Below are 24,365 nucleotides of genomic sequence, written 5' to 3' on the forward strand. Positions count from 1 at the left end.
GGGAGGTCGGCTGGCCGTTGCTCCGTCTGAAGCCTGAAGTATAAATCTGGTAATTTTGGAGATCCCTTCTTCTTTTGAGCTCTCACAATCCGTTTGTTGCTCTTGTGGCGTTCAGGTTCAGTTTGGGGGTTGCTGACTGTCTTTCATTGGATTATCGATACCTCCTCCTGCTTCCTGTCTGGTCATGAGCAACAGCCGAGGAACGAATCCGATATGATATTTCAAAGTCACGCGTCCTTCCCAACAATACCCGATAACTTTCCGGGTGACCGTTTCTCGTCTCAAAAGCTACCATCAGCACCAAGCACGCCCGAATCGCCATGACGGAGTTTAGTCCAACCGTGGCGGTTGCTGCCGCTGCGGGCTCCGGTGCTTTGTCCTCTGCCATAGCCACGGCCAGCGATGTAGCAAACACCCACGGCTCGTCATCTTGGCTGGGCATGTTCACAAAGGTCCTCATCTGGTTTTTGCAGCTCCTGTCAACAATACTCTACTATGCCATCAAGCTGGCCACCATATCGGTCCCGACGCTGCTTTACAACAACCTGTTCTCCAAGAGCTGGACCGTCACCATGAACGCAACAACGCTCATGCTCATTATAGCTGCTATTGCCTTGGGCATGGCCTACTTTGTCCGCTATCACTATCTCACTTCGTATGAGAGATTACCGCCAGAACCCCAACGCAAGCAGCCGAGCATCGAAATATTCTCAAACACCAGGGAGGAGGATGCGAAGGCTGCCTTGGCCACCTATCTGGACCAGTTCATCAGCGCTATCAAGATCTTTGGCTATCTGGAGGCTTCTGTCTACCATGAGCTCACCCGAAGTGTCCAAACTAGGACACTCATAGCTGGAGAAACTTTGAATCTGGAGGAAGAGGAGGGGTTTTGTCTGGTGGTGAATGGGCTGGTGGAGATCTTTGTCAAGTCAGGGGAGAACCGTTCGTTTGCTCATAGCCCACATATCAGCGCTGTGGACGGGTTGAGTTCGAGCGACGATGAGCATTCGATTCCTGGGCAGCAGCGTTACCAGCTTTTGACCGAGGTTCGCAATGGTGCGCCCATGTCATCGATTTTCTCCATCATGTCTTTATTCACCGAAGATGTACCCCTGAGGCCTCCAGAAGACGAGGTGTCTGGGCCTGGCCTGTTTGCTGGGTATCCGCCGAGCGCAGGCTATCCGCCGAGTGCAGGACTGGGAGTGGTACGTCCTCGTCTGGCGCCCATGTCACAACCAGTGACACAGCCAGGGACACCTCAAAGACATGATTCTGCGACGAGCTCAATAGAGAACCTACCAGAATCTGTCATTACGCCCGAGACTCCTGTCTCTGTTGATACACTGCCCCATGTTCCGCCAATCAGCCTTGACACAGGCACGGCCAGCAGGCCAAAGAGACCAATCCCGAAGCGGGCAGCAACCAGCTCTGCTCATCCAGACATCATTGCGAGGGCGACGGTGGACACAACCATAGCCATCATTCCCGCCAGTGCCTTTAGACGTCTAATCCGCATCTATCCCAAGGCAACCTCACACATTGTCCATGTGATACTGTCCCGATTCCAGAGAGTCACGCTCGCCACTGCGTACAACTACTTGGGTCTGACTGCGGAGGTCATGCAGATTGAGCGCAACATGCTCAAGTACACGACACGTGAGCTTCCAAACCACTTACGGGGCGACGCGCTGGACAGACTCAAGGAGAAATTCAAGAAAGAGAGGGAGCGGCTAGGCGAGGAAGAAGTTGGTAAGGGGATCGCTCTCCACAATGCCGGAGCTGGCCGTCGCCGCCAGTCTCAAGCTACCTTGCGGAAAGACGCCGTGCTGCAAGCCTTCGCAAAGCAAAGACACCGATCGCTTGTTGGTTCGGGTGATGGCCCCAGCCCCGGAGACCTCTTGGGAGACATGCAGGCAGCCAGAAGTGGTGGCCATCACCACCGAGCTCCCACTCTCTCGGCCACCTCACCTCAGTTTGACCTGCATGTCCCACGGGAAGCCATGTCTCCCCTTGCTCAGCGAACTCCCAACCCTTTCAATACGCTGAGGAACCCCCATGTGTCCATAGCCAAACGGGAATCAGTCGATGAAGATAATCTCTTCAGAGAGTCCATCCTGGAGTGCATGTTCAAAGCCCTGGGCTTGGCTAATAATGGGACAGTCAAGGACACGGATTCTGTTCAGGCGTCTCCACGGCTAGTATCGCTTGATGGGCGCCGCCAGAAAGCCGTCTTTACTACTGGGGCATTTGGTCTCATGGGCGGCGTGGGGGCATCTGCTGATGGCGATACAGAGTCAGTAGCTTCTACAGGGTTTTCTGCTGTTCCAGTCAACCCTACTGTTCTAGCACAAGAAATGAGAGACGAAGTGGAAATCGTCTTCTTCCCCAAGGGTTCGGTACTAGTGGAGCAAGGCGAGCGGAATCCTGGGCTTTACTATGTTGTCGATGGCTTCCTCGATGTCTGCACCCAGACGGAGGATTCGCACTCGGATATTATCCACTCATCAGGGAGCACGTCGCTGCATGCTATGGATAGTTACGAATCACTCTGTGCGCCCCACCAGAGACACTCGTCGATACCCGGAGCAAAGGATGGCCACTTCAGGAACGTACGCAAGAAAAAGACGGGACGACGGAGTGTGGCGCTGATCAAGCCTGGCGGTCTGGCAGGCTATATCGGGACGATTTCGTCCTACAGATCATTCATCGACGTTGTCGCCAAAACTGATGTCTATGTCGGCTTCCTGCCGCTGACGTCGATTGAGAAGATTGTGGACCGATATCCCATTGTGTTGTTGACCATGGCCAAGAGACTGACAAACCTACTTCCTCGCCTCATTCTGCACATTGACTTTGCGCTGGAGTGGGTTCACGTCAATGCCGGACAGGTGATTTTCAACGAGAAAGAAGAGAGCGAAGCCATCTACATTGTGCTAAATGGACGTCTCAGGCTAGTAGAGCAGCGAGAGGACGGTGGCAGCAATGTCAAGGCCGAGTATGGTCAAGGCGAGAGTATCGGTGAGCTCGAGGTTCTCACAGAGTCGAGCCGCTCGGGAACTTTGCAGGCCATTCGTGAAACTGAGCTTGTCAAGTTTCCACGCACTCTGTTCAACAGTCTGGCACAGGAGCACCCCAACATCACGATCAAGATTTCCAAGATCATTGCATCCCGCATGAGAGCGCTGATCAACGACCCCACCAAGATGCTGAGCCCTAAGGATTCGGGCAGCAGGATATCAACCACCAGGATCTCATCGACACTCAACCTGAGGACGGTTGCTATCCTGCCAGTAACTTCGGGCGTTCCCGTTGTGGACTTTGGACACAAGTTGCTCAGTGCTCTGCAACAAGTCGGCATTCCCAACGGGGCTACCTTGTTGAACCACGTCGCGGTGCTCAACCATCTGGGCAAACACGCCTTTGCCAAGATTGGCAAGCTCAAGCTTAGCCAGTATCTTGCGGACTTGGAGGAAAAGTACGGGCTGGTGATCTACATTTCGGACACCAACCCTAATACTCCGTGGACGCAGACCTGCATCTCTCAGGCCGATTGCGTGTTGTTAGTCGGGGTGGCTGAGGGATCGCCGGAGATAGGGGACTATGAGCATTTCATGCTGGGTCTCAAGGCCACTGCCCGCAAGATCTTGGTCTTGCTGCATCCTGAGCGGTATTCTAACCCAGGTCTTACCAGAGCTTGGCTCAAGAACCGGCCATGGATTAACGGTGGCCACTTCCACATCCAGATGGCCTACAGTCCCACACTGCCGCCAATGCACACCGGAGCCAAGCGAACCCTTAAACAAACAGTCCAAAATATCCAAGCCGAGATTCAAAAGTTCACCTCCCGCCGTGTTCGCCATAGCTACATGCCTGACGCGCCTTACAAAGGGGACTTCCACCGTCTCGCCCGTCGCCTCTGCGGGAAGTCTGTCGGTCTGGTTCTAGGTGGCGGCGGAGCCCGTGGCATTGCTCAAATCGGCGTCATTCGCGCCATGGAAGAAGCCGGCATTCCCATCGATATCATTGGAGGCACCTCCATCGGCGCTTTCATCGGCGCCCTCTACGCCCAGCACGCCAACATGGTACCGATATACGGCCTCGCAAAGAAGTTTGCCGGTCGCATGGCAAGCATCTGGCGTTTCGCCCTCGACTTGACCTACCCCTCTGCCTCGTACACCACCGGCCACGAATTCAACCGCGGGATTTACAAAGCCTTTGCCAAAACCCAAATCGAAGACTTCTGGCTGGAATACTACTGCAACACGACGAACATTTCCAAATCCCGCGCCGAGTTCCACACGAGCGGTTACGCATGGCGATATGTCCGCGCATCCATGTCCCTCGCGGGTTTGCTCCCTCCCCTTTGCGACGAAGGGAGCATGCTCCTCGACGGGGGGTACATCGACAACCTCACCGTCTCGCACATGAAATCGCTCGGTTCCGACGTCATCTTTGCCGTCGACGTGGGCGCGCTGGACGACAACACGCCGCAGCAGTTTGGTGACACTTTGTCGGGGGTGTGGGCATTTTTTAACAGGTGGAACCCGCTGAGCAATGTGCCCAACCCGCCCACGCTGGCGGAGATACAGGCGAGGTTGGCGTATGTGAGCAGTGTGGATGCGTTGGAGAGGGCGAAGACGATGCCGGGGTGCTTCTACATGAGGCCGCCGATCGATGAGTATGGGACGTTGGACTTTGGGAAGTTTAACGAAATTTATGAGGTTGGGTATGAGTATGGACGGGGGTATCTGAAGGAGTTGAGGGAGAAGGGGGTGTTGCCATTGATTGGGAAGGATGGGAATGGGGGGAAGGAGAGGGGGGATGGGGGAGGGAAGGCGGGGTTGAGGAGGACTATGGCGCCGAGGAGGAATAGTATCTGAATTTTTTATTATTGTTATTTATTTATTTATATATTATATTTATTTTTTGGTCAGCGAGGGACGGGGGTGTAGATTAGCGTTTTTGTTTTTGGGGATGTGTTAAAAGGGGCATGCATGTTTGGTGTTGTTGGTATTTGGTATTTATATACATGTTTTTTACAAGTAGTCTACCAAGAATTTTTTTTTTCAAAACTTCCAGCCATGATTATTACTCGCTTTTTATTTTTATTTTACATGGTGTTGGTTATTCCACTCCCACAATCAATCCAACCCCCGAGTGTGAAAAATCACCACAAAACAGTAGTATTACAAACCATCCTCTGCCCCCGGACTTGGTCGACCACCTCCTTTTTATGCCAACACCTCGCGAAACGTTTCGCTTCGGAGGGATGATCAAAGCCGATCAAGAAACGGGAATACACCTTGATTTCTTCCCCCTTTTTCTCCTTACCCCCTGTCTCCCCGGTAGAATTATCATTTTGCGACTCTGGCAATCCGACATAGCTCATCGTCGCCCTCAGCGGTGTGATGGCGCCCTTTTTCCTGGTTTTGGGGAGTATCCCCCAGGGTGCGTCGTCGTTTTGGATCAGATGGGATAGATACCGGGGTGTGAGCTTGCCGTTGCTCAGGCGGAGGAGGATGAAATTCCCTGCTGCCTGTTGAGGGACATTGGAAAAGGGTTGAGGGATTGGTAGTAGACGGGCTTGGTTGGTCTTTGGGAGGGTGCTGGTTAGGAAAGAGGTTTGAAGGCTTGACAAGGGATGGATGGAGGAGGTTATGGTCGGGATGTGAGGGGGGATGAGGGAGTGAGGTATGGATTGGGGGGGGGGGGGAGGGGGGGGAGGGAGACGGGATAGGAGGGCGGAGGGGGAGGGAGTGTTGGGTTTTGAGGAGGGAGAGGTAAGATAGGGCTGAGGGGCGGGAGGAGAAGAAGAGGTAGAAGATTTCGGTTGGGGAGAGGTGGTGGGGGGTACGGTGTTGGATTACTATAGCAGGCGGTTAGTCTTTGGGGGGAGGCAAGAGGGGGAGGGGAGGGAACCTTTGTCGGGACCGCTGGTCCAGCCTTGGACGTGTTGGCCTGAGGGGGAGACGCGGTAGAAGTCTGATTCTAGGAGGTCTCGGGGGGCGGAGAGGATGAGGACTGTTGGGGCGTTGGGGTCTTTGTCAGTGGTGGTGATGGTGGTGTCATCGGCGAAGGTGGACTGGAGCTGCTTTAGCCATTCGCCGAGTTCTTGGTCGTCGTGGAGGGATATTCGGGGTGGTTCGGGGTCATCGTTTTGGGCGGCGGTGGCGGTGGTGGTGTTGCCTAAGGGTGAGGCTTTGGATGGTTGGGGGGTGGAGGCTTTGGGGAAGAGCCGGTTGTAGAGGGAGGGTTTGGTTCTTTTTTGGTGATTGGTTTTGGGTTCTGATGAGGATGCGAAATGGCGACGGGCTACTGTTGTGAGTTGCCATGGTTGGGAGGTGAGTGGCTGCAGTATTTGCAGTCGTTTTGGTGACATTTCGTGAAATGGCTTAGAGAGTTGTGAACTGTCGAATAAGTGTGAGCGAGTGTGTGTGAGTGAGAGGTGGTTGTGAAAACTGTGCCAAGACACGGCCCCACCCACGGCACCGGGAACGCCTTCCGAGCCGGCGCCGGCAGGTCGCTCTTTCCTGAGAAATATTCCAAATTCTAGGTTTTGAAAAGTGTAATTAGTTTATGAGGCGTTATGTGGTTCACGAGCGCCCCAGATACAAGCCTCATTATTCCCAAACTATTTCTTCCGACAGGTAAGCATTAGAAATTTGCGCATGTTGCAAATTCTTTCAGGTGTCAAAAATACTAACTTGGACCTTCAGATATCTCGCATACGCCTCTCAAAATACTCAATAGGCGCTCAAAACACATCAATAGGCCTTAAATTATGTTCAATAGGCCTTATATTATCTTTGACAGGCCTTGAACTATATTTGACAGGCCTAGAATCATCTCCAATACGCCTTCGACTATCGCTTTGACACCTTCAAGAGATCATTCGAGACGTCAAAATGAAGAGTTTAGACTTCCGAATCCGGAAGCTACACGCCAACACCGACGCCGACAAACGTCTACAGAAGCGACAACCTTCTCGGATATATGTCAACGAGGAGGCTCTGATCGAATTAACGGGCTCAAAAGACGGTGGCAAGGCTGTCTGTATCGAAAGGATCCATGAGCTAAATGCTGTGAGGCGTGAGGCCACTCTGTGGAAGGCCCCCGAAAAGCTGGATAAAGCCGTCACACAAATGTACGACGATTTTCGTACTGCCTGCGGCTTCAACCTTGGCGAGCAAGTGCGCATCACTGCGCTTGGCGGAGCTCTCCCAGACGCCGATGAGGTCATCGTCGAGCAAAAGCCGAGCGAAGATGGTTCGCTACCAGACCCCATTTTCCCCGAAGATCTCCCAGGCTGGATTGTTCTTATCGCAGGGCGTCTCTCACAAATCGAACATGTACACACCGGCTGGACCATCAAGGACCTCTACGTCCGGGGCCCAAAACGTTCTTTCATTGCCACCTCGGTCAATGGGAGGCCTACTGGTAACGCACGCTATATCGACAGGAAAACCCGGCTGGTTGTTGGGACAGCGGCGCGCACAAACGAGACTGGCGAGGGACCAGTCAAATCTTTGGAGAGGAAACTCGAAGTAAGAGGTATCAAAGGTCTGGACGCACCCGTCAAGAAGCTCAACGACCTGCTGCGAGCCTTCACCTTTGGAGGCATCAAGAAGAGCTTCACGTTCCCAGGCATCGTCATCCATGGTGGCCACGGCACTGGGAAGACAATGCTCCTCAACAGTCTAGCCCACACAGGCTGGGGAACAGTTTTCCGTATCAAGTTTAAGGACAAACTCGGCGATATTCAGGAGACTTTTCAGACAGCAAAGCTTCAGCAACCAAGTATCATCCTGATCGACCAGCTCGAGAGGCTGATTGACAAGGACCGCAGCAACCGAGATGCCGTCATTCTCGCCCTCTGTGATTTGTTGGACGGCCTGGCGGCAGAGAAATCGACAAAGGGAGAGGCCCCCCAGGTGCTCGTGGTGGCCACCTGCTTGGATTATACGTCCGACATACCCGAAGACCTCAAAGACCCCGGTCGGTTCACTTCTGAGATTTACCTTCCCATGCCAGACGTAGAGGGTCGCCGTGAGATTCTCTCATCGTTGGATCTCTGTGTTCCACCAGACCAAGAGGACGAGCTTCTCAACCAACTGAGTGCAAGCACTCACGCCTACAATGGTAAGGACTTGAGGCGGCTGGCAGACGAAGCCTGCTTGATCGGTACAACCCGTCATCTATCGCCACTTACGGTTTCTGCGCCCACCCCTGACCAATCTCGCCTTCTTTCTCCTCCACCCGAAGCCGAAGAGGACGAATCTGCTCCCGCTTCGGCGCCCGCCACCCTCATTCCCGCTGACTATCACAATGCGCTCCGGCTTGTCCGCCCGTCCCTAATGCACGATATCAACCTCAAGCCGCCCCCGATCCACTGGGACGACATCGCCGGCCAATCTCTCGTCAAACAGTCCCTCCGCCGCGCCGTCCGTTTGTCCTTGGAACCCCCCGAGGTCCTCGCGCAATTCTTCGACCGTCCCCCGAAGGGCTTCCTGCTGTATGGACCTCCGGGTTGTTCCAAGACCATGGCGGCTCAAGCCATGGCTACCGAATCCGGCCTCAACTTCTTCGCTGTCAAGGGTGCCGAGCTGCTGAACATGTACGTTGGTGAGTCTGAGCGAGCCGTCCGCCGGTTGTTCCAGCGTGCCCGCGAGGTTGCCCCCAGCATGATCTTCTTTGATGAAATCGACAGCATCGCCGGCCAGCGCTCTGGTTTCTCGTCTTCGTCTTCCAAATCAAACGGTTCCAGCGGCGGTGTCAACGTTCTGACGACGTTATTAAACGAGATGGACGGTTTTGAAGCCCTCCACGGCGTCGTCGTCCTGGCAGCGACCAACCGTCCCCATGCTCTTGACCCGGCATTGCTTCGCCCAGGTCGATTCGACGAACTGATTTACGTCTCACCGCCAGACCAGGAGGCACGCCGTGCCATCTTTACCAAGGTCGGTGCCAAGAGGAAGATGAACGACGACGTAGATATCGACAAGTTGGTTGAGGATACGGAGGGCTATTCCGGTGCAGAGATCAAGGGTATCTGCGCGGCAGCAGGAGTGGCGGCTTACGATCGGTTCATCAAGGAGGGAGGTACGGACGTGGGAATACGGATGGGTGATCTGGAGCATGCTATTAAGAACCAAAAGAAGCAGATCACACGGGAGATGATCAAGGGGTTTGAAGACTGGGAGAGGCAGTTTGGGAAGGTTTGAAGGCCTGGAATTTTGTGAATTAGGCGTAGGTACTATCTACATAGGCTTTTTGGTTTGTAAACAGGTCTTCTTGGTATTCAAGTAGGCATTCGTACTATCAAAATAGGCCTTTTGCCATTTTATTGAACTGAAATATGTGGTTTGACTAATACTGATCTGCCTTGTTACTATTTTTATAGGTCTTCTTGAAATGTCAAGAGGCCTACCATATGTGTGAACATGCCCCCTTGACTATCATTGAAGGCGTTCTGACTAGCCAAGTTTTAAACAGCTCTCTTGGGAACCATTCCAGCACACTCATTGGGCAATGCAAGAAATGCCCTCACCTAGCACAAACCAGCAACAGGCCGGAGGGACCGTCGGTGGTGTTGAACACAGCCAGACTAGTCCTCTCGCGGTTTATTTCCCCTATCAGAATGCCACTAGGATTCCACAAGACAATGACTGACATGGGATAAATTTAGCGACAAACCCCCGCCATTTAGGGGACTTTTTGCCTCTCCAAACCCCCGGGGTCCCCAGCTGAGTGCCGAAGTGACGTCAAGTAACCCACCATTTCTTATCACGGGGAGCAGACAATCCCAAGGTCGCCATCAGAGAAGCAGTCACGAGCCAGCCAGAAGGGAAGGGAACAAGATAGCGTGTGAAGTGCGACCTGAAGCACTGTGGGAGCAACAAGAAACACAAGATAGTATTTTTATTTTTTATTTGATTTTGGTTACGCTACCTAGGTTATTCACTGGCGCGGGCACTCCGAACGACTGACTGAATGTTGACAACGTCTTTTTTTCCCTCTCCCCCTTCTTTCCCCGCAGCCCGCTCGCGGTTCAGCCTTCTCTATTTTTTTGTTTTTACACCCGCCACCGCAGCCCATCCCTTGCGAACAGTTGTCTGTTTCGTTGCCTGTGTGTGTCGCATTCTCATTTTGCCCCTGTCGCAAAACTATTTTGCGACCAAGACCGCGCGCAACAAAAGGAAAAAAGAAATCAGTTGTGTTATTCAACATATCGGCAGCGCGCGCACGACGTAGGACACGACACACACCCCCATCCTGTTCCTGTTGTTTCCTCCCTCCCTCGAGTCAAGCCCCGTTGTTCCCCAGACGAGCAAACAGACTGAAACGAAACAGGTGGTGGTCTGTTACGCGTGTGTCAACACAAACACACAAACCCATCTGAACTACCATAAGCCAACCTTCCCCGACCTCGATAATAATACCGAATAATCATACCAAAATAATCACCCAAAAACACACGGGGCGACACCGTCACCAAAAAAATGTCGTCCGCCCTCGAAGCCAAAATCGTCATCCTCGGCTCCCAAGGTGTAGGCAAAACCTCCCTCGTAACCCGGTACTGCAAAGGCGCCTTCGACCCAGCCAAAACAACCTCCACCGTCGGGGCATCGTTCATGACGAAGAGGGTAGTAGACACAGACACCGACACCCTCGTCCGTCTGCAAATATGGGACACCGGTACGTTGCGTCCCCCCTCCTCCTCTCCCCCTCGTTCTCCCCCTCCTCTCCCCCTCGTTCTCCCCCTCCTCTCCCTTATCCCAAATCACTAACTAACCTCTTTTTCGCCCCGTCCATACAGCCGGCCAAGAACGCTTCCGCTCCATCTCCCGCCTCTACTACCGCGGCGCAAACGCCTGCATCCTCTGCTACTCTATAACCGACTCATCCTCCTTCCACGAAATGTCCCTCTGGCTCACCGAGCTCCGCCGCAACTTACCTTCTGATATCATCCTCCACGTGGTCGGGACAAAGGCGGATATTGTCGCGAAGGACCCTTCGAAGAGACAGGTTCCGTTTGAGAGGTGTATCGCCTATGTGGCGGAGAATCTCGCTCCCGGAAGAGGATCAACCCCCCCTCCGTCCGCCACCCTCCCCTTACCCTTTGCACCGTCTTCTTCTGAACCAGCGGCTTCGTCGGCGAATCCGAGATCGAGCGGGTTGTTTTCGGCTATATCGTCCACCGACCCTGGACCGAAATCTCCAAGCTCGAAACGGTCGTCTGGGTTTTGGGGCCAGGAGGTGGGGTGGGATGCCTGTCATGAGATTTCTGCCGAGAGCGGGGAGGGGGTGGAGGAGGTTTTTAGGGTCGTGACGAGGAAGCTGGTGGAGAGGGACAGGAAGATGAGGGCTGATTTGTTGGCTGCTAGTGGGGGGAGGTTGGATGGTGGTGGGTATATGGGGCCGGAGACGCCTTTTTTCTCAAGTGTGGCTGCTACGGCGGGGACGGATGATCAGGATGGTGGAGGGCAGGGGGGTATTTTGATGCTAGGTTTGGAGTAGGAGGGAATAGTGGGGGGAGTTTTAGGGTGGGAAGGGATAGGAGGAGTTGGTTGTTTAGTCCGGGGTTCAGTACACCGGGGTTGGGGACGGGGGATCAGGGCCAGGGGCAGTATGTTGATGGGCAGAGGGGGGGGAGGTGCTGTTAGTTTGGAGTGTGGTCGGGAGGAAGGGAAGGGAGGGGGAGAGGGACAAGGAGGAGGGGGAGGATATGATACCCAAGGAGGAGGAAGGAAGGTCTGGCACTTACACACATTAAGCATATGAGCAACATTGGCATTGATGGGGCGGCGTTACATTTGTTTTGGACTTTTTTTTCCCCTCTTCTCTTCTCACTGTTCTGAGACTTTTTTTTCATATATTTTCTGTTCTGGCATGGCATAGCATTTTTTTCTTTCTTTGTTGTTTTCTTGATTTCTTTTAGCAGACACCAACAAGCCAGAAATTGGGAAATTCATGGGATGGATATACTACCTAACGTATTATGTGTATTAACGAGCACACACGATTGCATGGCGAGGATGGATATCTGGTTTTCGAGTTCTTTGACCGTTCGAATTATATCCTCATTTCTGTCTCTGTAAATTCATCCGGTAGCGAGAGCGTTGATCAAAAGATTCCAACCAGCAAGAGATAACCAGCAAGAGATGTATACCACGATAAGGCATCAATTCCAACCCGACGATATGTCAAGTCTCCAAACACATCTGCAGTGTGATGTGAACACGCTGTACCTACATTGCTGACCCCTTCCCTCCCACCTGCATGTGACAGCTACTCACACACACACCCTGCCCCCCCCAAACATTCTCTCCCCTTCCCCAAGGATTCACATCTTCATATCTCAATCCAAGAAAATATCTCATGTACAAATATAATTAATAATTAAGGTATGTATAGACTTGTGCCCTTGCGCGTGCTCCTTGCCCGCACCAACGCCCTTTTCCTGTATGCGTTGTATACATGGGGCGTTGGTTTGCAAAACTAATCGCAGTGCAATATGCTGTGTGTGTTCGTGTAACTTTTTTCATCAATCACATCCCTTATCCTTCCTTTCCCTTTCCCTGTCCTGTCCAAGAACCAAAACCCACCCTCCCGCCAAACCGACCCTTTCTGATCTTTTTTCGCCGTGACTAACCGCCCATCACATCCTATTATGGGATGGTCGGTCAACCGGGCCCCAAATCCTCTCCGAAAAATCAACCTTCTATAAGAGTATGGCATCACATGCCCACCACCATTTACTGCGCCTTCTTGGCCCTAATCTCAGCCAGCTTGCGCTCGCGACGCTTCTTAGACGCCGCCTCACCGGCCTCGGTGTCAAGGCAGTAGTCCCACCAGCGGAAAGAAGAGGCATAGTTGCCAATGAAGCGCTCGTGGTGAAGATCGTGGTGGTCAGCACCAGCCCAGAAGGGGAGGATGTGACGAAGAGACCAGGGGAAGTCGTAACCGCTGTGGGCGTCGATGGCCTGGAAGAGGCGGAGGACGATCCAGAGGTACATGGTCACAAGGTGGAAGTCGTTGGTGATCAAAGTCCAGACAATGGGGCAGCCGACAATGCCGAAACCGAGGAGCATGACTTCGATGGGAGAGGCGTACTCAGCGGCGAGACCGAAGGGGGCGCTGTAGGTGTGGTGGAGCTTGTGAATCGACTTGTAGAGGGGACCGTAGTGGAGCGCGCGGTGAAACCAGTAGTGCCAGGCATCCTCGAGGATGAAGAAGATGACGATTTGCATGGCGATCTTCCAGGCGGGAGGGAAGGGGACACCGTACTCCATTCCGAAGTAGGTGGCGATGGGGTGGAAGAGCCAGATTTGGGGGAGTTCGACGGTGCAGTGACTGATGAGAACGAGAGCGGCGCATTCCCATTGCTCTCTCCATGTTGGGACCTTGGTCTGGGTGGTTGTTAGTCTGAGCTGCTGTGAATGTGCTTGGTTGCGCGCGCGAAACTCACGTTTTGCAACTTCCACTTGTTGAAGAAGGGGATGGCGTCGATGATGATCCAGGGGAGCGATCTGCCAAAGTAGACGAGCTCGTGCATGACGAAACTCATAATACCCGTCGCGATTGTGTCATTCTGCATCCAAAGGTACCAGGACTAGGTGGTTGTCAGCATGTTCGGTCGAAAGTGTTGAGATTGGGGGAGGAGGTTCGCGCATACCGCCCAGAGACGCTCGGCAACATTGAGGTCGACGGCGGCCTTGGAGACCTCGTCGAAGACATTGGAGAAGGTAGCTGTTGAACCCAGACCACCAATGGTCGAGTTGCTGTACAGAAATTGTTAGCTTTCGCCATGACGCGACCGGAGCGGTGAACGGGATACGTACAGAGCGGCGTACGCCATGATGGGTGAATATGATAAGGGTCCGCAAAGGCAGAGAGAAGAAGGAGTGTAAAGTGAAGATGTAGAGAGAGATCGCTCCAGCCAGGAGAAGCGGTCGTAGATAAGGGAAAAAGAGGGAGGAAGAAAAAGAACAACGGCCCCCAAGTCGAAAGCTGGTCGCGCGCGCAATCGAGGAAGATAGGGGAGAGGCAACAAAAAAGGGTCAGGGATAGGATGGTTTTTTATCGAGAACTGCTGGCACGGTTTGGCATTCCCAATGCAGAGCTCTAAATGGGCCAATGGCCTGGTTCACAGCTGGATCGGCCCACCTCCAAAAACCCCTTTCCGCCTTCCGTGCACGCCAAGTGGGGCATCACCAGCGAAATCAATTGGCTGCGTGGAATCAGTTCAACCAATCCGTTGTCGGGTCGTCTGATGTGTGCCTGCCAAGACACCATACACCGTTACCTGCATGTAAACGGCAATTTCCGCCTCTTTTGGGAACGCTGTTTCTTCCGCTTGTTCACCGTTCACCGCCCGCGTGCTTGTTTCTACCAACCTGTTTCGTTTCAACAACCACTAGACTTGCAGGGCCACCGCTACTTGCACATGCTGTCACCGAACCCAGGGACATGGTTGATATCTCATTCAGAAGTGGCCGAGTTTCCTCGAGATCTCGAGACTGGAGAGCTTATAAAGCCGATTACTCTGTACTCGAGTATGCGTCAAACGGTGCTTGCTTTGTAACAAAGAGTGGGCCACATGGCAGCTATGAAATCATTACGCAGCCTGACAGCTTCCCAGTTTGACGGTCACAGAGCCGCTCAGGTTGTATTTTCCAGTTTTTCAATTGATACAAACATTTTCTTTCTCAGCCCTGCGGTTCTTTCAAAAATTCCCAGTGTTACATTTGCTGTTCCAACATCCCCGCAGGTATTTCCATTGGCGTGATCTCATCTGAATATCTCACGACCCAAACCGCCTCAAGGATCCCAGCTCCACCAGGGTGGGTTTGATTCGCACCAAACCACCGGATTCCCAACTTCCGCCATCAGTTCGGATGGCCTGATCGGTCCTCTCGGGAGCCGAAGCTCTGGACTCACAACTCGCCACTTTTTGCGCGTCCATCTCGACACAGCCCCCTGAGCAGTTCCGTACGGCGGTGAAAGCAACGAATTCGTCGAGTACCCCGCCTAGCCTCGTTTGGGAATCTCTATCAAAATGTCGATTGTGGCCGAGTTAGTAACCCACCCACCACCCACCTACCCCTCCGCGGGGATGGGATTCCCCATGTTTTGAAAGATGCATATGTTGACTTTGGCCTTTTTTGTTGCTATGCAGTCGAGTGCGTCGTCTCGATGCACTCATCGACAAAGTCTCACTTGTACAGTTGGGGTTTGGTGAGGAAGATGACAATCTGCATCTACCTTCCAACCGTGGCGGGGACTTCCACCTGGTATCAGAACCGCGAGTTACTGAGCTGCTTCAGATTGCAAAGCAGCTCTCTTCCAGCTCGCTCTCACTGGGCCATATATCCAAGAGGCGAATTCGAAACTTGTTGATTGAGTCTGGCCTGGCAAACGAGGATCAAAATAAGGAGCTTCACGCTGAGAAATGGATGGTCGAGGTGGATGCTGAATGGCATTTGGTTGGAAAGGCCACTATTCAAACATATGGTCTTTTGATGAGCTCCCTGCTTGATCAGATAAAGCCACTGAGCGATGATATCTGGTACTGGGACGAGATCTTGAGCTCCTACCCCAACAGCCTTCTTTACACGATGCAATCATCACCGGTGCGGATGGGGGAATGGACCAGGGAAGTCTGGCGAGAAAGTTTGGATCGCTTTAACGAGTGGCGACAGCAACAACTCGAGCATCGTTCAGCCCCTCGATCCCGGCGCGAGTCTAGGACAGACAGGGAGGGGGAGGTACTTACCGCCGGCACCTCATCAACACAGTCAGAATCAGGGTCTGGTGACAAGAACGCCGCCGCAGAGTCTGTAACTGAAATCAACTTGACCCAGCAATGGCGCGAGTTTTATGGCATCGTCCGAGAAAGCATCACGGAAAAGTCTCTGGGTAACATCAGGCGTGTCCTTGGTCGGGTTGATACTGGCCGTTCGGATGCCCGACGCAAGCTGGCTCGTCTCCAAAAACTCCGGGAAATGACGGCAACTGGTCTGGGCGTGCTTTTGGACGAGGGACTCGACATACGGACACCAGACGATGGTTCAGTGGTTGAAGCGACTGCTTATCACGAGGAGTGGCGAGTGGTGCTGGAGCGAAGCGTTGCTCTGATGGACTCGATCCTCCGCGGTTCGCTCACCCTCGAACACAATATGAAAGAGTTCGAAGACAACATTTTTTCTGGTGTTCAGCACGATCCCGAGTTGTCAATTCACACAGATGACGCTGCGCAGGCTGCAAGGCCTGCCATCCTTGCCCGCCGACTCCTCAACATCCTTGATGAGGGCATTCCCCAGCATGCCGTGTCTACCTCGGTGTTGGCCCGCAAGAATGGTCGCCCTTCCCGACTCGTCAGATACTGGATTCCGGCCATCGCTCTCCTCCTTTCGTCCTCGACAATCCTCCGCGTTCTTGTAAACAGGAAAGCCGACATTATCAACTGGATACGGGATCTTGGTGCCACCACTCGGGATTTTTGGTTCAACTGGGTGATGGAGCCGATCAAGAAGGTCATCGGTACGATCCGTCACGATGAAACCAGCGAGATTGCCATCATGAGCCGTGACAGCTTGAAAGCCGATCGCGAAAGTCTGGAGCGCATGGTGGTGGAGTTCTCTCGAGACAACCCTGACATTGCTGTTGGTAATTCAACCATCACCGAGGCCCAGGTTGCTGAAATCCGGACTCGGGTGAAGGAGGGAGATGTTACTCCCATCCTGAAAGCATACGAAAAGGATCTGAAGAAGCCCTTTGTGGGCGCCATCAGGGGAGATTTGGTCCGGTCGGTTCTCATCCAGGTGCAGAAGACAAAGGTCGATCTTGAGGTGGCTATCAGCGGCATTGATGCGCTGCTGAAGAGTCAAGAATTGGTGTTTGGTTTCATTGGGCTGACACCCGGTATTCTTGGTACGGTTCTCCTTGGTTCTTGACAATCTGGACATGGCTGACACGTCGCAGTCTCGATTGGAATTATTCAATATCTCAGAACAGCATTCGGCAGCCGCAAGGGCTTGCGCCGTGGCCAGCGAGCTCGCCGCACCCGTCGTGTCTTGCGCAAGATGGATAGAATATTGACCGAGGCGCAACACAACCTCCAGGACAACACCATTTCTTACCGGGACCGCGGTCTGTTGGTCTGCGAAGCTCACGTCCTACGCAACCTCACTCAGGGAAATCTTCCTCGCGAGGTTGAAAAGGAGTTTATTGAGGATCTCGATGAATTCGCAAAGGCTAGGGCGGTTCCCGAGCTGTTCAGGGTGCTTGACAGGATCCGCTGGGCATATTCGGAGTATTTTTAGACAAGAAATAGACCTATCATGATGATTATGAGAACAATGTCAAGACTGGCGGATTGATAACACGTTGTGGCGTAGTGGGGCTTGTCTGTGTGACCCCTTGGCCCCAGCGCCCGGCCAGGCCCTGTGGTTGCTGCTGCCAAGACCCCTGGTGACCTGTGGCCGCCGTCCCTCTCGCTGCATGACCTCCCAAGCTTCCAGTTGCGTGTTGAGGCTCACCTCCAGGACAATTTGCAAAGGACGTCACCGATTGCTCTTTGTTGCCATCTTTTCCCCCCGAGTCCGTTGTGTCTTCTGACCATCCCGACACGCCCGCCGCCGTCGAGTTTCTCCCCGCCGGTGCCGCTGCAACCTAGAACACGACGCTTTGATTACGCAGTCCCTGGATTCCTGGGAAGCGACCATTGCTTCCAGGTTGCTCTCTGCTCTGCTGCTCTTGTAAGTTCAAGGCCATCCTTTCGTCCTGCCCACCCTCACCGACTTTACACAACTACCGATCATAAGGCCCCGTCCCTGCCTTTGGTCATCTAGTCCCCTGATTCACCGTGGGCCGCCCAGACTTTGTCATAACCAAACAGTCGCTGCCGCCGTCATCTCTTGACCCAAATACATCAAAAAATCCCACCCGTTGCTGACCCGTGTCACTCCTTTTTTACTCGCAGTTCGGTTCCCTCGATACACACATTACAAAAACTAATCTGTGAAAGACTCTCGATTGTGCGCATTACGATTACCTACAGGCAACCCTAACCTAACCGCATTTCACCTGTCCCTGAGCGAGAGAACCCATCAAACCCGCCCTACCTCCCATCCGAGAGTTTTATCCCCCGACGCTGCCGAATTCCATATTTGACTCGAATCTACACAATACCCACAGAAAGACAGATAGATCATCAACCGCCCAGCATGACGAGTAACAGGAATTACGACTTTTTGGTATGGCAAAACCCCCCTATTTCCACGATACAACAACAATCACACTCCCCGGGAACTTCGGTTTTCCCGCCCCCCTCCCATCTCTCGCGGGACCCAACCAAGATGCTGACAGCGTTTTATGTGTCTGTTTATAGATCAAGCTCCTGCTGATTGGAGACTCGGGCGTGGGCAAGTCCTGCTGCCTCCTCCGCTTTTCGGAGGACTCGTTCACACCCTCGTTCATCACGACGATCGGCATCGACTTCAAGATCAGGACGATCGAGCTGGACGGCAAGCGCGTGAAGCTTCAGATTTGGGATACGGCCGGTCAGGAGCGGTTCAGGACGATCACGACGGCGTATTATAGGGGCGCGATGGGTATTTTGTTGGTGTATGATGTGACGGATGAAAGGTCGTTCAACAGTAGGTTACCCCCTTTCCTCCCTTCTGTTTGATACGGTATGCTGATGACATGGGGTAGACATCCGCACTTGGTTCGCCAACGTCGAGCAACACGCCACCGAGGGCGTCAACAAGATTCTGATTGGCAACAAGTGCGACTGGGAAGAGAAGCGGGTGGTGTCGACTGAACGGGGCCAGGCGCTCGCGGACGAGCTGGGGATCCCGTTTTTGGAGGTGTCGGCCAAGACGAATGAGAATATCGAAAAGGCCTTTTACAGCCTGGCGGCGGATATCAAGAAGAGGATCATCGATACGAGCAAGACGGAGCAAGGGAGTGCAGGGGCGTCGACGGGGGTTAATGTTGGGGGCCAGACTTCGGGTGATAAGGGGGGTGGTTGCTGCTAATGGAGGGGAGGGGTAGGGTATGAGAGACCATAAACACCGTTGCAAAAGGGAAGGGAGTGGTTGATACAGGGTTGTATTGGTTTTATTTTGCTGGGTGACCTTTTTTTATTTATTTTTCATCGGGATGCTTGCTGCTGGCGATTATGATTGGGGGTATGAAGGGGGGATATGGAGGGGGCGGAGGAAGGTAAAGCATACGCGATGGGTTGATAACAATGGGTAGGGCAAATGCAAATATTTAGGGTGTTTCTATTTTTATTTTTATTTTTGAGAGAGAGACAGTTTTTATTTTATTTTTTTCCAATGAAAGGCAAGAGATGATAAGATGATGAGGATGATGCGAGAGTGAGATGTTGTGTGTGAATCTTGTGAGAGACATTGAGTGTTGAAGTGAGCGGGTAGGTAAGGGAGAAGGGGAGCAAGAGATGGGGATGAAGGACTGGGAAGGGCAGAAGTAGGAGGACAGAGTATGTACAACATGAATGTTGTGTTTTCGTTTCGTGCAAAATGCCAAGTGACTCCTTTTACCTATGGAGCGGGAAGAAAAGTCGTGGTTGGGGGTGGTTAACGGGACAGCTATTGAAAATGAGCTGATGAAAGAGACGACAATGTTTTTCAGCAGTGTGATCAGGTAGGTGTGTGCTTGTTAAGTATGGGAGAGGAATTTTGTGGTTCGGCTTTGTTGACGAGAGTTTGCTTCGCCGGGGTAGGAATAGGCAAAAGGGGGAAGAGACTGGGCGGTGTTATGGTTTTGTTGCGGTCAAAAAGGGGGTGGCCGTTCACCGAGTTCACAGACAAAATAGTCTTCAGATAATTCAAAAAAATCACAGCTGCAGCATCAAGGGAAACATCAAGAACAAGGAAACCCATTCAAAAAGTGGAGGGACAGGAGCGTAGATGTCACCCTGCTAGTAGCCATCTGAATTCGAACCCTGCTCAAGTTAACAACAACAACAACAACAACAACAACAACAGCAGCAGCAGCAGCAGCAACAGCAGCAGCAGCAGCAGCAGCAGCAGCAGCAGCAACATCACCAACCAACCAAACAACAAACAAACAAAACATCCATGCCAGTAAGCAAAAATAAACTTGGAGAAGAAGAGCTAGGGCAAAAATTGGACGCACCGGGGTTCGAACCCGGGACCTTCACATGGAGCATGGTTGTAATGATAGTCACCACCTTTCGACCACTTCAGGAGCAATGTAGAGAAAGCAACAGGCATTAATTAATGCAAATGAGACGTCGTAACCACTTGACCATACGCCCTGTCTTTGTGGTTTATGTGGTCCCGGCGACGTTGCTATAGCAGGGGGGGGGACTTTGGATGGAAGGAGCAAACTTGGTGAGCTGGGAGGGGAGGAGCGGGTATCTGCGGTTGTCTGTGGGTTTGGGATGGGGCTTTCTTGGGATTGTGGTGAGGGATATGGGGTGGTTTTGGTTGGATGGTGTTGTTGGTGTTTGTGTTATTGTCTTCGACCAGGATGCTCAACAACTTATTCGCTAACCAAGAAAGTCTATTATGTCTATCCCTCTCTCTTCATACATCTCTTACCCGGAATTATCATCATTGTAGGGCAAAAAAAACAAGACAAGACAAAACGAAAGGGCGCATTGGGGTTCGAACCTAGGTCACTTTTGCTGAACATACCCCCTCCCCAAACCGATGGCCCAATTCTTGTAGGGCGATCAAAGAGGTAGACCAGTGTCTGCATAGAGATCTTGCCTGCTAGACCATGAGCCGCTTGTTTTTTGTTGGGATACGATATCGTTGGGCGTGCTTGGCAGGTAGGCAGATACCCGTGGCAGGTTGCTTGTCTAGAGGGGCAAAGGGGAGAGCCAATGGTTGTGTCTTTGGCAAGGATCACAATGGCCAGAGAGATGATGATGGTATGTCGAGTTCAGGTTGTAAGGCCTTCTGTCTTTTCTGGAGAGCCTTCACGAACACGAGCATGAATGTCGACTGTCACGTCTACTTAGCCTATGGCAGCCAAACTACCTAGGTAAGGAGGTGTTCAGAGTGATAAGTGGGCGAACAGGAAGCAGCAGGAGGTTTGGTCAAGATATTGTTCAGTGACGCTTTTGGACGATACAATGACAGCATTCCATCTGGAGGGACCAGCGACTACAAAAAAGTTGGGAAGCAAAAAAGAGATTGAGAAAAAGAGGAAACCCGAGATGACTTCAAAAATGGACGTACCGGGGTTTGAACCCGGGACCCTCTCATGCCAAGATCCCGCTGCCCAAATCCTGCGTGCATCCCGTCCTGTCTAGGGGTGGGGATTTATTAGGCCGGCAGGGAGGGCAGCAAGTGCGAATGAGAAATCCTACCACTAGACTATACGCCCTTTGAAGTTGCTGGAAGTAGGAGGGATGGAGGATGTATATAAAGTGTAATGGTCTGTGTTTGCCCATGACGTGGAAAATCTCACTGTACAGACAGCAGTATGTATTTGCCAGTTGGACCTGGGCAGGATGTGATCATATGGTTTGAACCGCTCTATCACACGGGTGATGTCAAGAATGAGGTGCTTTGACACAGCTCAATATCATTCTAATGCTCGTCTTCATCGATCCTTCAAGAATCAGGCAGCCTCAAAAATTCTCATTCCGTCTCTTGGTCTTTACCAGCCGCGCCCCCAAGTCTCATCCTCAGGATCTACCGTGCATGACATGCACACTCACACCCAAAGCCTTGATTTGTGTGCTGTACTTGTGATGACCTCGGCTTATATCCACCCCCCGTTTCATCGACCGTGTGAAAGACGACGGGATGTTAGCTGTGCAAGTTTTATGGTTAATGGGTGGGTTTGTTTCCTCATCCCATCTCCATCACCGAGATTCCCAAATACTCCCATCCGGCAGCCGGTAACGGTACCAGCCGTGAGATGTGCCTTAATTTGAAGTGAAAAGGTGGCAGCCGAGTGTATATCATCTCGGCTGGCCCTCAATGTTTGGTGTTTGAGGGCCTCTTTCATTCTGTGCTGCTCGATTCTTTTTCACTTACGCTGCACTTACGCTCTTTTCTAACTTTTCGACATCAGAGGTATGTTGATCTCCCTTTGGCTTGGAGATATGTACTGATTGAGACCTTCTAGCTGTGCTCCTTCCATTCTTTGACATTCTTTACACACCATTGTTTGCAGGCAGACTTTCAAAGAAACCACCCACCATGAAGACCACAGTTTTATTTCTATCCGTTGGCCTGGCGTCAGCCCAGGTTTTGAATAACTCCACTGGTGTTTTCAGTAATTCCACCAGCAGCTTTGCCTCGCCCAATGTGGATATCAACAACTTTAACCTCGGTGGACAGGTGGATTTCAACAGCTTGGACGTCAACGGCCTAAACCTAGGCAATATCGATCTCGGTAACCAAGATGAGATCGTTGATGCTATCCTGGCTATGCTTAGCGGATTCTGTTTGGGTGGGCAGTTCAACCGCAATAATATCCTGGGGTTTGGCTTCAACAATGATATCGATCTATTCTTCCAGCTTGCTCAGCTGCAACAATTCCAGCAGCTTGGCTTCCTCAATCTGGGAGGTGTACAAAATCTGTTCAGCAAGGGGAAGGTACTTGGGGGGTTCAACCTAGGTCCGCATACTTTTTTTCCCCAAAACCAGGTGAAGCTTTTGCTGACCATGTCGTCAGGCCTCTTCAAACGAGAAATTGCTGATGCCAGGAAGACCATGAAGCGAACCGTACTTCGCCGTGGACGGTATGCCAAACGTCAGTCGTGTGCTCAAGGGGCTGGATCAGGCGCCATTGGTTCGGGCGTTGGTGGTCAGGAAGAAGCTGCTTTCACAATTGCGACAGCTGAGAACCCGCCATTGGAGACAGCTACTGCGACGGCGGCGGCAGACTTCACGATCGCCACCGCTGATCCTGGAGTTGATGATCTTGTTGAGTCCGTTGACTCGGCCGATTTTGAGGCAGTTTTCAGCATCGCCACAGCAAACCCAGATGTTGTCGTTGGTGCCGCCAATGATATCTATGCGTCATCCGCCGGTGTTGCTACTGCCATTCCTGCTGTTGATTCAGCTTCAGCAGTTGTTCAAGCCTTTGCTACGATCACCGCTGAGGCAGTAGCAGCTCCTGCTTCCGTTGTTGTTCCAGCCGCAGCTGAGACCGCTATTCCGGCTGTTGCTGTTGAGGAAGTTGAGGAGGCTGAGGAGGTCGATGTGGAGGACGCTGTCGATAACCTGTCAGACCTCACCCGTTAAGTGATGAACGGCACGGGAACAGCTCAGGGGTTTCTGAATGGAGGAGCTCAACCTTGTTGCGGGAGCTGCCCCTGTTCGGGTCGTCCCAACAACTTAGTGACGGTAAGCCAGTTGGGTCAAGAACAGGAGTCTGCTCTAAACATCCGATGAGCTTCCGGATGAAAGGCCGGGGTTGCAAACATATGAGTGACTGGGGCCTGGGAGGGAGCAAAGTCCGGTCCTTGGCTGTCAGGAATGACTGGGGGTGCGGCAGATGCCGGGGTCGACCCCAAGATACTTTTTCTTTTGTTAGGGTTTCTTCAGACCGATCGTGATAATGTAATTAGATCGGGCTATCTCTATGATGAGTATAAACTTGAGATGAATCTGTTACTGGTGCTGGAGGGGGTTGGAGTTGCTGGAACATACCTGATGATTGATGATCTCGTGGTTCTAATTTGGGGAGGTCACACTGCTTCGCCATCTTCAGATGGAGTACCTGCATTGCTCCGCATGCTGTGCCTGTTCGTAGCTGTCATCGCAAGACGTCGTGCAATCCTGTGATGGCGTGCTGTCTGTCAGGAGCCCACTTCTTCAGCCGGAACCCGCACAGATCCGGTGGCCAAGGCATCCAAGTCAGGTGAAGAAATTCAAGCGAGGCCATTCCCATGTTGGAAAAAGAGCAATGCCATGGATTTGGCTGCTTCAAAGTGTGCCATCTGCGACATCTATTGTGTGTCTCCGCATGAGCGCTCGGTCCCGTCGTTGCAAGTGCACGGCTTCAAGATGGGATCCAACCAATCAGCAGCCCCAATCACCCCCCTGGACGCCTGGGCGGGGGTCTTGGAATCGGTGGGTGCCACCCCCAGGCACCCCTAAGGCACCCGGCTGTAACGTTAACAGGGGCTTCCCGCTAATCGGCTTCAGACCTTTGAGCCTCTCCCGCCCCAGAGGACCCGCTATTTAGCCACTTCTCGCCAAACAAGTGCCGGAATTGGGGGGGCAATTGAGGCTTGCCAGGCTTGAAACACCGCAACAGCTCTCGGCATCGGATGGGTTCAACTAAGGCAAGCTTAATCGCTTAATCGCTTAATCACCGACTGTTACCTTTCCCTTCGGCTG

At 52.5% G+C, this 24,365-nt stretch overlaps 9 protein-coding genes and 2 non-coding genes across 11 annotated transcripts; 7 read left to right on the forward strand and 4 right to left on the reverse strand.

Moving 5' to 3' along the window:
• Positions 1-320: 320 nt before the first annotated feature.
• Positions 321-4,880, forward strand: NTE1 (phosphatidylcholine and lysophosphatidylcholine phospholipase; the record flags this gene model as incomplete). The annotated part of the gene is made up of 1 exon (XM_062949105.1): positions 321-4,880. The coding sequence occupies one exon, from the start codon at positions 321-323 to the stop codon at positions 4,878-4,880; it is 4,560 nt and encodes a 1,519-aa protein (XP_062797338.1).
• Positions 4,881-5,167: 287 nt separating this feature from the next.
• QC764_0091170 (uncharacterized protein) lies at positions 5,168-6,621 on the reverse strand (the record flags this gene model as incomplete). Its single annotated transcript, XM_062940922.1, has 4 exons — positions 5,168-5,630; positions 5,731-5,866; positions 5,920-6,523; positions 6,598-6,621. 4 exons carry the CDS (start codon positions 6,619-6,621, stop codon positions 5,168-5,170), a joined length of 1,227 nt encoding a protein of 408 aa, XP_062797339.1.
• AFG2 (AAA+-type ATPase) lies at positions 6,421-9,221 on the forward strand (the record flags this gene model as incomplete). Its single annotated transcript, XM_062940923.1, has 2 exons — positions 6,421-6,647; positions 6,886-9,221. Exons 1-2 carry the CDS (start codon positions 6,587-6,589, stop codon positions 9,219-9,221), a joined length of 2,397 nt encoding a protein of 798 aa, XP_062797340.1. The 5' UTR covers positions 6,421-6,586.
• Positions 9,222-9,511: 290 nt separating this feature from the next.
• Positions 9,512-11,517, forward strand: QC764_606010 (uncharacterized protein; the record flags this gene model as incomplete). Its single annotated transcript, XM_062949106.1, has 2 exons — positions 9,512-10,695; positions 10,817-11,517. The coding sequence occupies exons 1-2, from the start codon at positions 10,500-10,502 to the stop codon at positions 11,515-11,517; spliced, it is 897 nt and encodes a 298-aa protein (XP_062797341.1). The 5' UTR covers positions 9,512-10,499.
• Positions 11,518-12,336: 819 nt separating this feature from the next.
• ERG25 (C-4 sterol methyl oxidase) lies at positions 12,337-14,082 on the reverse strand. Its single transcript, XM_062949107.1, has 4 exons — positions 13,842-14,082; positions 13,676-13,781; positions 13,469-13,612; positions 12,337-13,409 (listed from the first exon to the last, which is right to left on the reverse strand). The coding sequence occupies exons 1-4, from the start codon at positions 13,856-13,858 to the stop codon at positions 12,756-12,758; spliced, it is 921 nt and encodes a 306-aa protein (XP_062797342.1). The 5' UTR covers positions 13,859-14,082; the 3' UTR covers positions 12,337-12,755.
• Positions 14,083-14,183: 101 nt separating this feature from the next.
• On the forward strand, positions 14,184-17,388 carry NCA2 (Nuclear control of ATPase protein 2). The gene is made up of 3 exons (XM_062949108.1): positions 14,184-15,075; positions 15,179-16,932; positions 16,984-17,388. The coding sequence occupies exons 1-3, from the start codon at positions 15,059-15,061 to the stop codon at positions 17,322-17,324; spliced, it is 2,112 nt and encodes a 703-aa protein (XP_062797343.1). The 5' UTR covers positions 14,184-15,058; the 3' UTR covers positions 17,325-17,388.
• Positions 17,389-17,500: 112 nt separating this feature from the next.
• On the forward strand, positions 17,501-19,376 carry SEC4 (GTP-binding protein). Its single transcript, XM_062949109.1, has 4 exons — positions 17,501-17,759; positions 17,984-18,257; positions 18,392-18,659; positions 18,718-19,376. Exons 2-4 carry the CDS (start codon positions 18,228-18,230, stop codon positions 19,041-19,043), a joined length of 624 nt encoding a protein of 207 aa, XP_062797344.1. The 5' UTR covers positions 17,501-17,759; positions 17,984-18,227; the 3' UTR covers positions 19,044-19,376.
• A 784-nt stretch (positions 19,377-20,160) lies between these two features.
• QC764_0091230 lies at positions 20,161-20,311 on the reverse strand. Its single transcript has 2 exons — positions 20,275-20,311; positions 20,161-20,196 (listed from the first exon to the last, which is right to left on the reverse strand). It is a non-coding gene; the product is annotated as a tRNA-Ala (tRNA).
• Positions 20,312-21,233: 922 nt separating this feature from the next.
• QC764_0091240 lies at positions 21,234-21,390 on the reverse strand. The gene is made up of 2 exons: positions 21,355-21,390; positions 21,234-21,269 (listed from the first exon to the last, which is right to left on the reverse strand). It is a non-coding gene; the product is annotated as a tRNA-Ala (tRNA).
• Positions 21,391-22,214: 824 nt separating this feature from the next.
• On the forward strand, positions 22,215-23,264 carry QC764_606050 (uncharacterized protein; the record flags this gene model as incomplete). Its single annotated transcript, XM_062949110.1, has 1 exon — positions 22,215-23,264. The coding sequence occupies one exon, from the start codon at positions 22,215-22,217 to the stop codon at positions 23,262-23,264; it is 1,050 nt and encodes a 349-aa protein (XP_062797345.1).
• Positions 23,265-23,933: 669 nt separating this feature from the next.
• QC764_0091260 (uncharacterized protein) lies at positions 23,934-24,269 on the forward strand (the record flags this gene model as incomplete). The annotated part of the gene is made up of 2 exons (XM_062940924.1): positions 23,934-24,095; positions 24,171-24,269. The coding sequence occupies 2 exons, from the start codon at positions 23,934-23,936 to the stop codon at positions 24,267-24,269; spliced, it is 261 nt and encodes an 86-aa protein (XP_062797346.1).
• Between the last annotated feature and the right edge of the window lie 96 nt (positions 24,270-24,365).

Source organism: Podospora pseudoanserina, chromosome 6, assembly GCF_035222485.1.
Source record: "Podospora pseudoanserina strain CBS 124.78 chromosome 6, whole genome shotgun sequence".
Lineage (NCBI taxonomy): Eukaryota > Fungi > Ascomycota > Sordariomycetes > Sordariales > Podosporaceae > Podospora > Podospora pseudoanserina.

What these genes read in the sequence shown, in the direction of transcription:
- SEC4 (XM_062949109.1), top strand. Translation starts at nt 18,228, where the DNA reads ATGACGAGTAACAGGAATTACGACTTTTTG. An exon ending in ACAGGAATTACGACTTTTTG is followed by an intron (nt 18,258 to 18,391) that starts GTATGGCAAAAC and finishes GTCTGTTTATAG; the next exon opens with ATCAAGCTCCTGCTGATTGG. An exon ending in GGATGAAAGGTCGTTCAACA is followed by an intron (nt 18,660 to 18,717) that starts GTAGGTTACCCC and finishes GACATGGGGTAG; the next exon opens with ACATCCGCACTTGGTTCGCC.
- ERG25 (XM_062949107.1), bottom strand. An exon ending in TTGCCGAGCGTCTCTGGGCG is followed by an intron (nt 13,613 to 13,675) that starts GTATGCGCGAAC and finishes ACAACCACCTAG; the next exon opens with TCCTGGTACCTTTGGATGCA. An exon ending in ACAAGTGGAAGTTGCAAAAC is followed by an intron (nt 13,410 to 13,468) that starts GTGAGTTTCGCG and finishes ACAACCACCCAG; the next exon opens with ACCAAGGTCCCAACATGGAG.
- NCA2 (XM_062949108.1), top strand. An exon ending in GCTGACACCCGGTATTCTTG is followed by an intron (nt 16,933 to 16,983) that starts GTACGGTTCTCC and finishes GACACGTCGCAG; the next exon opens with TCTCGATTGGAATTATTCAA.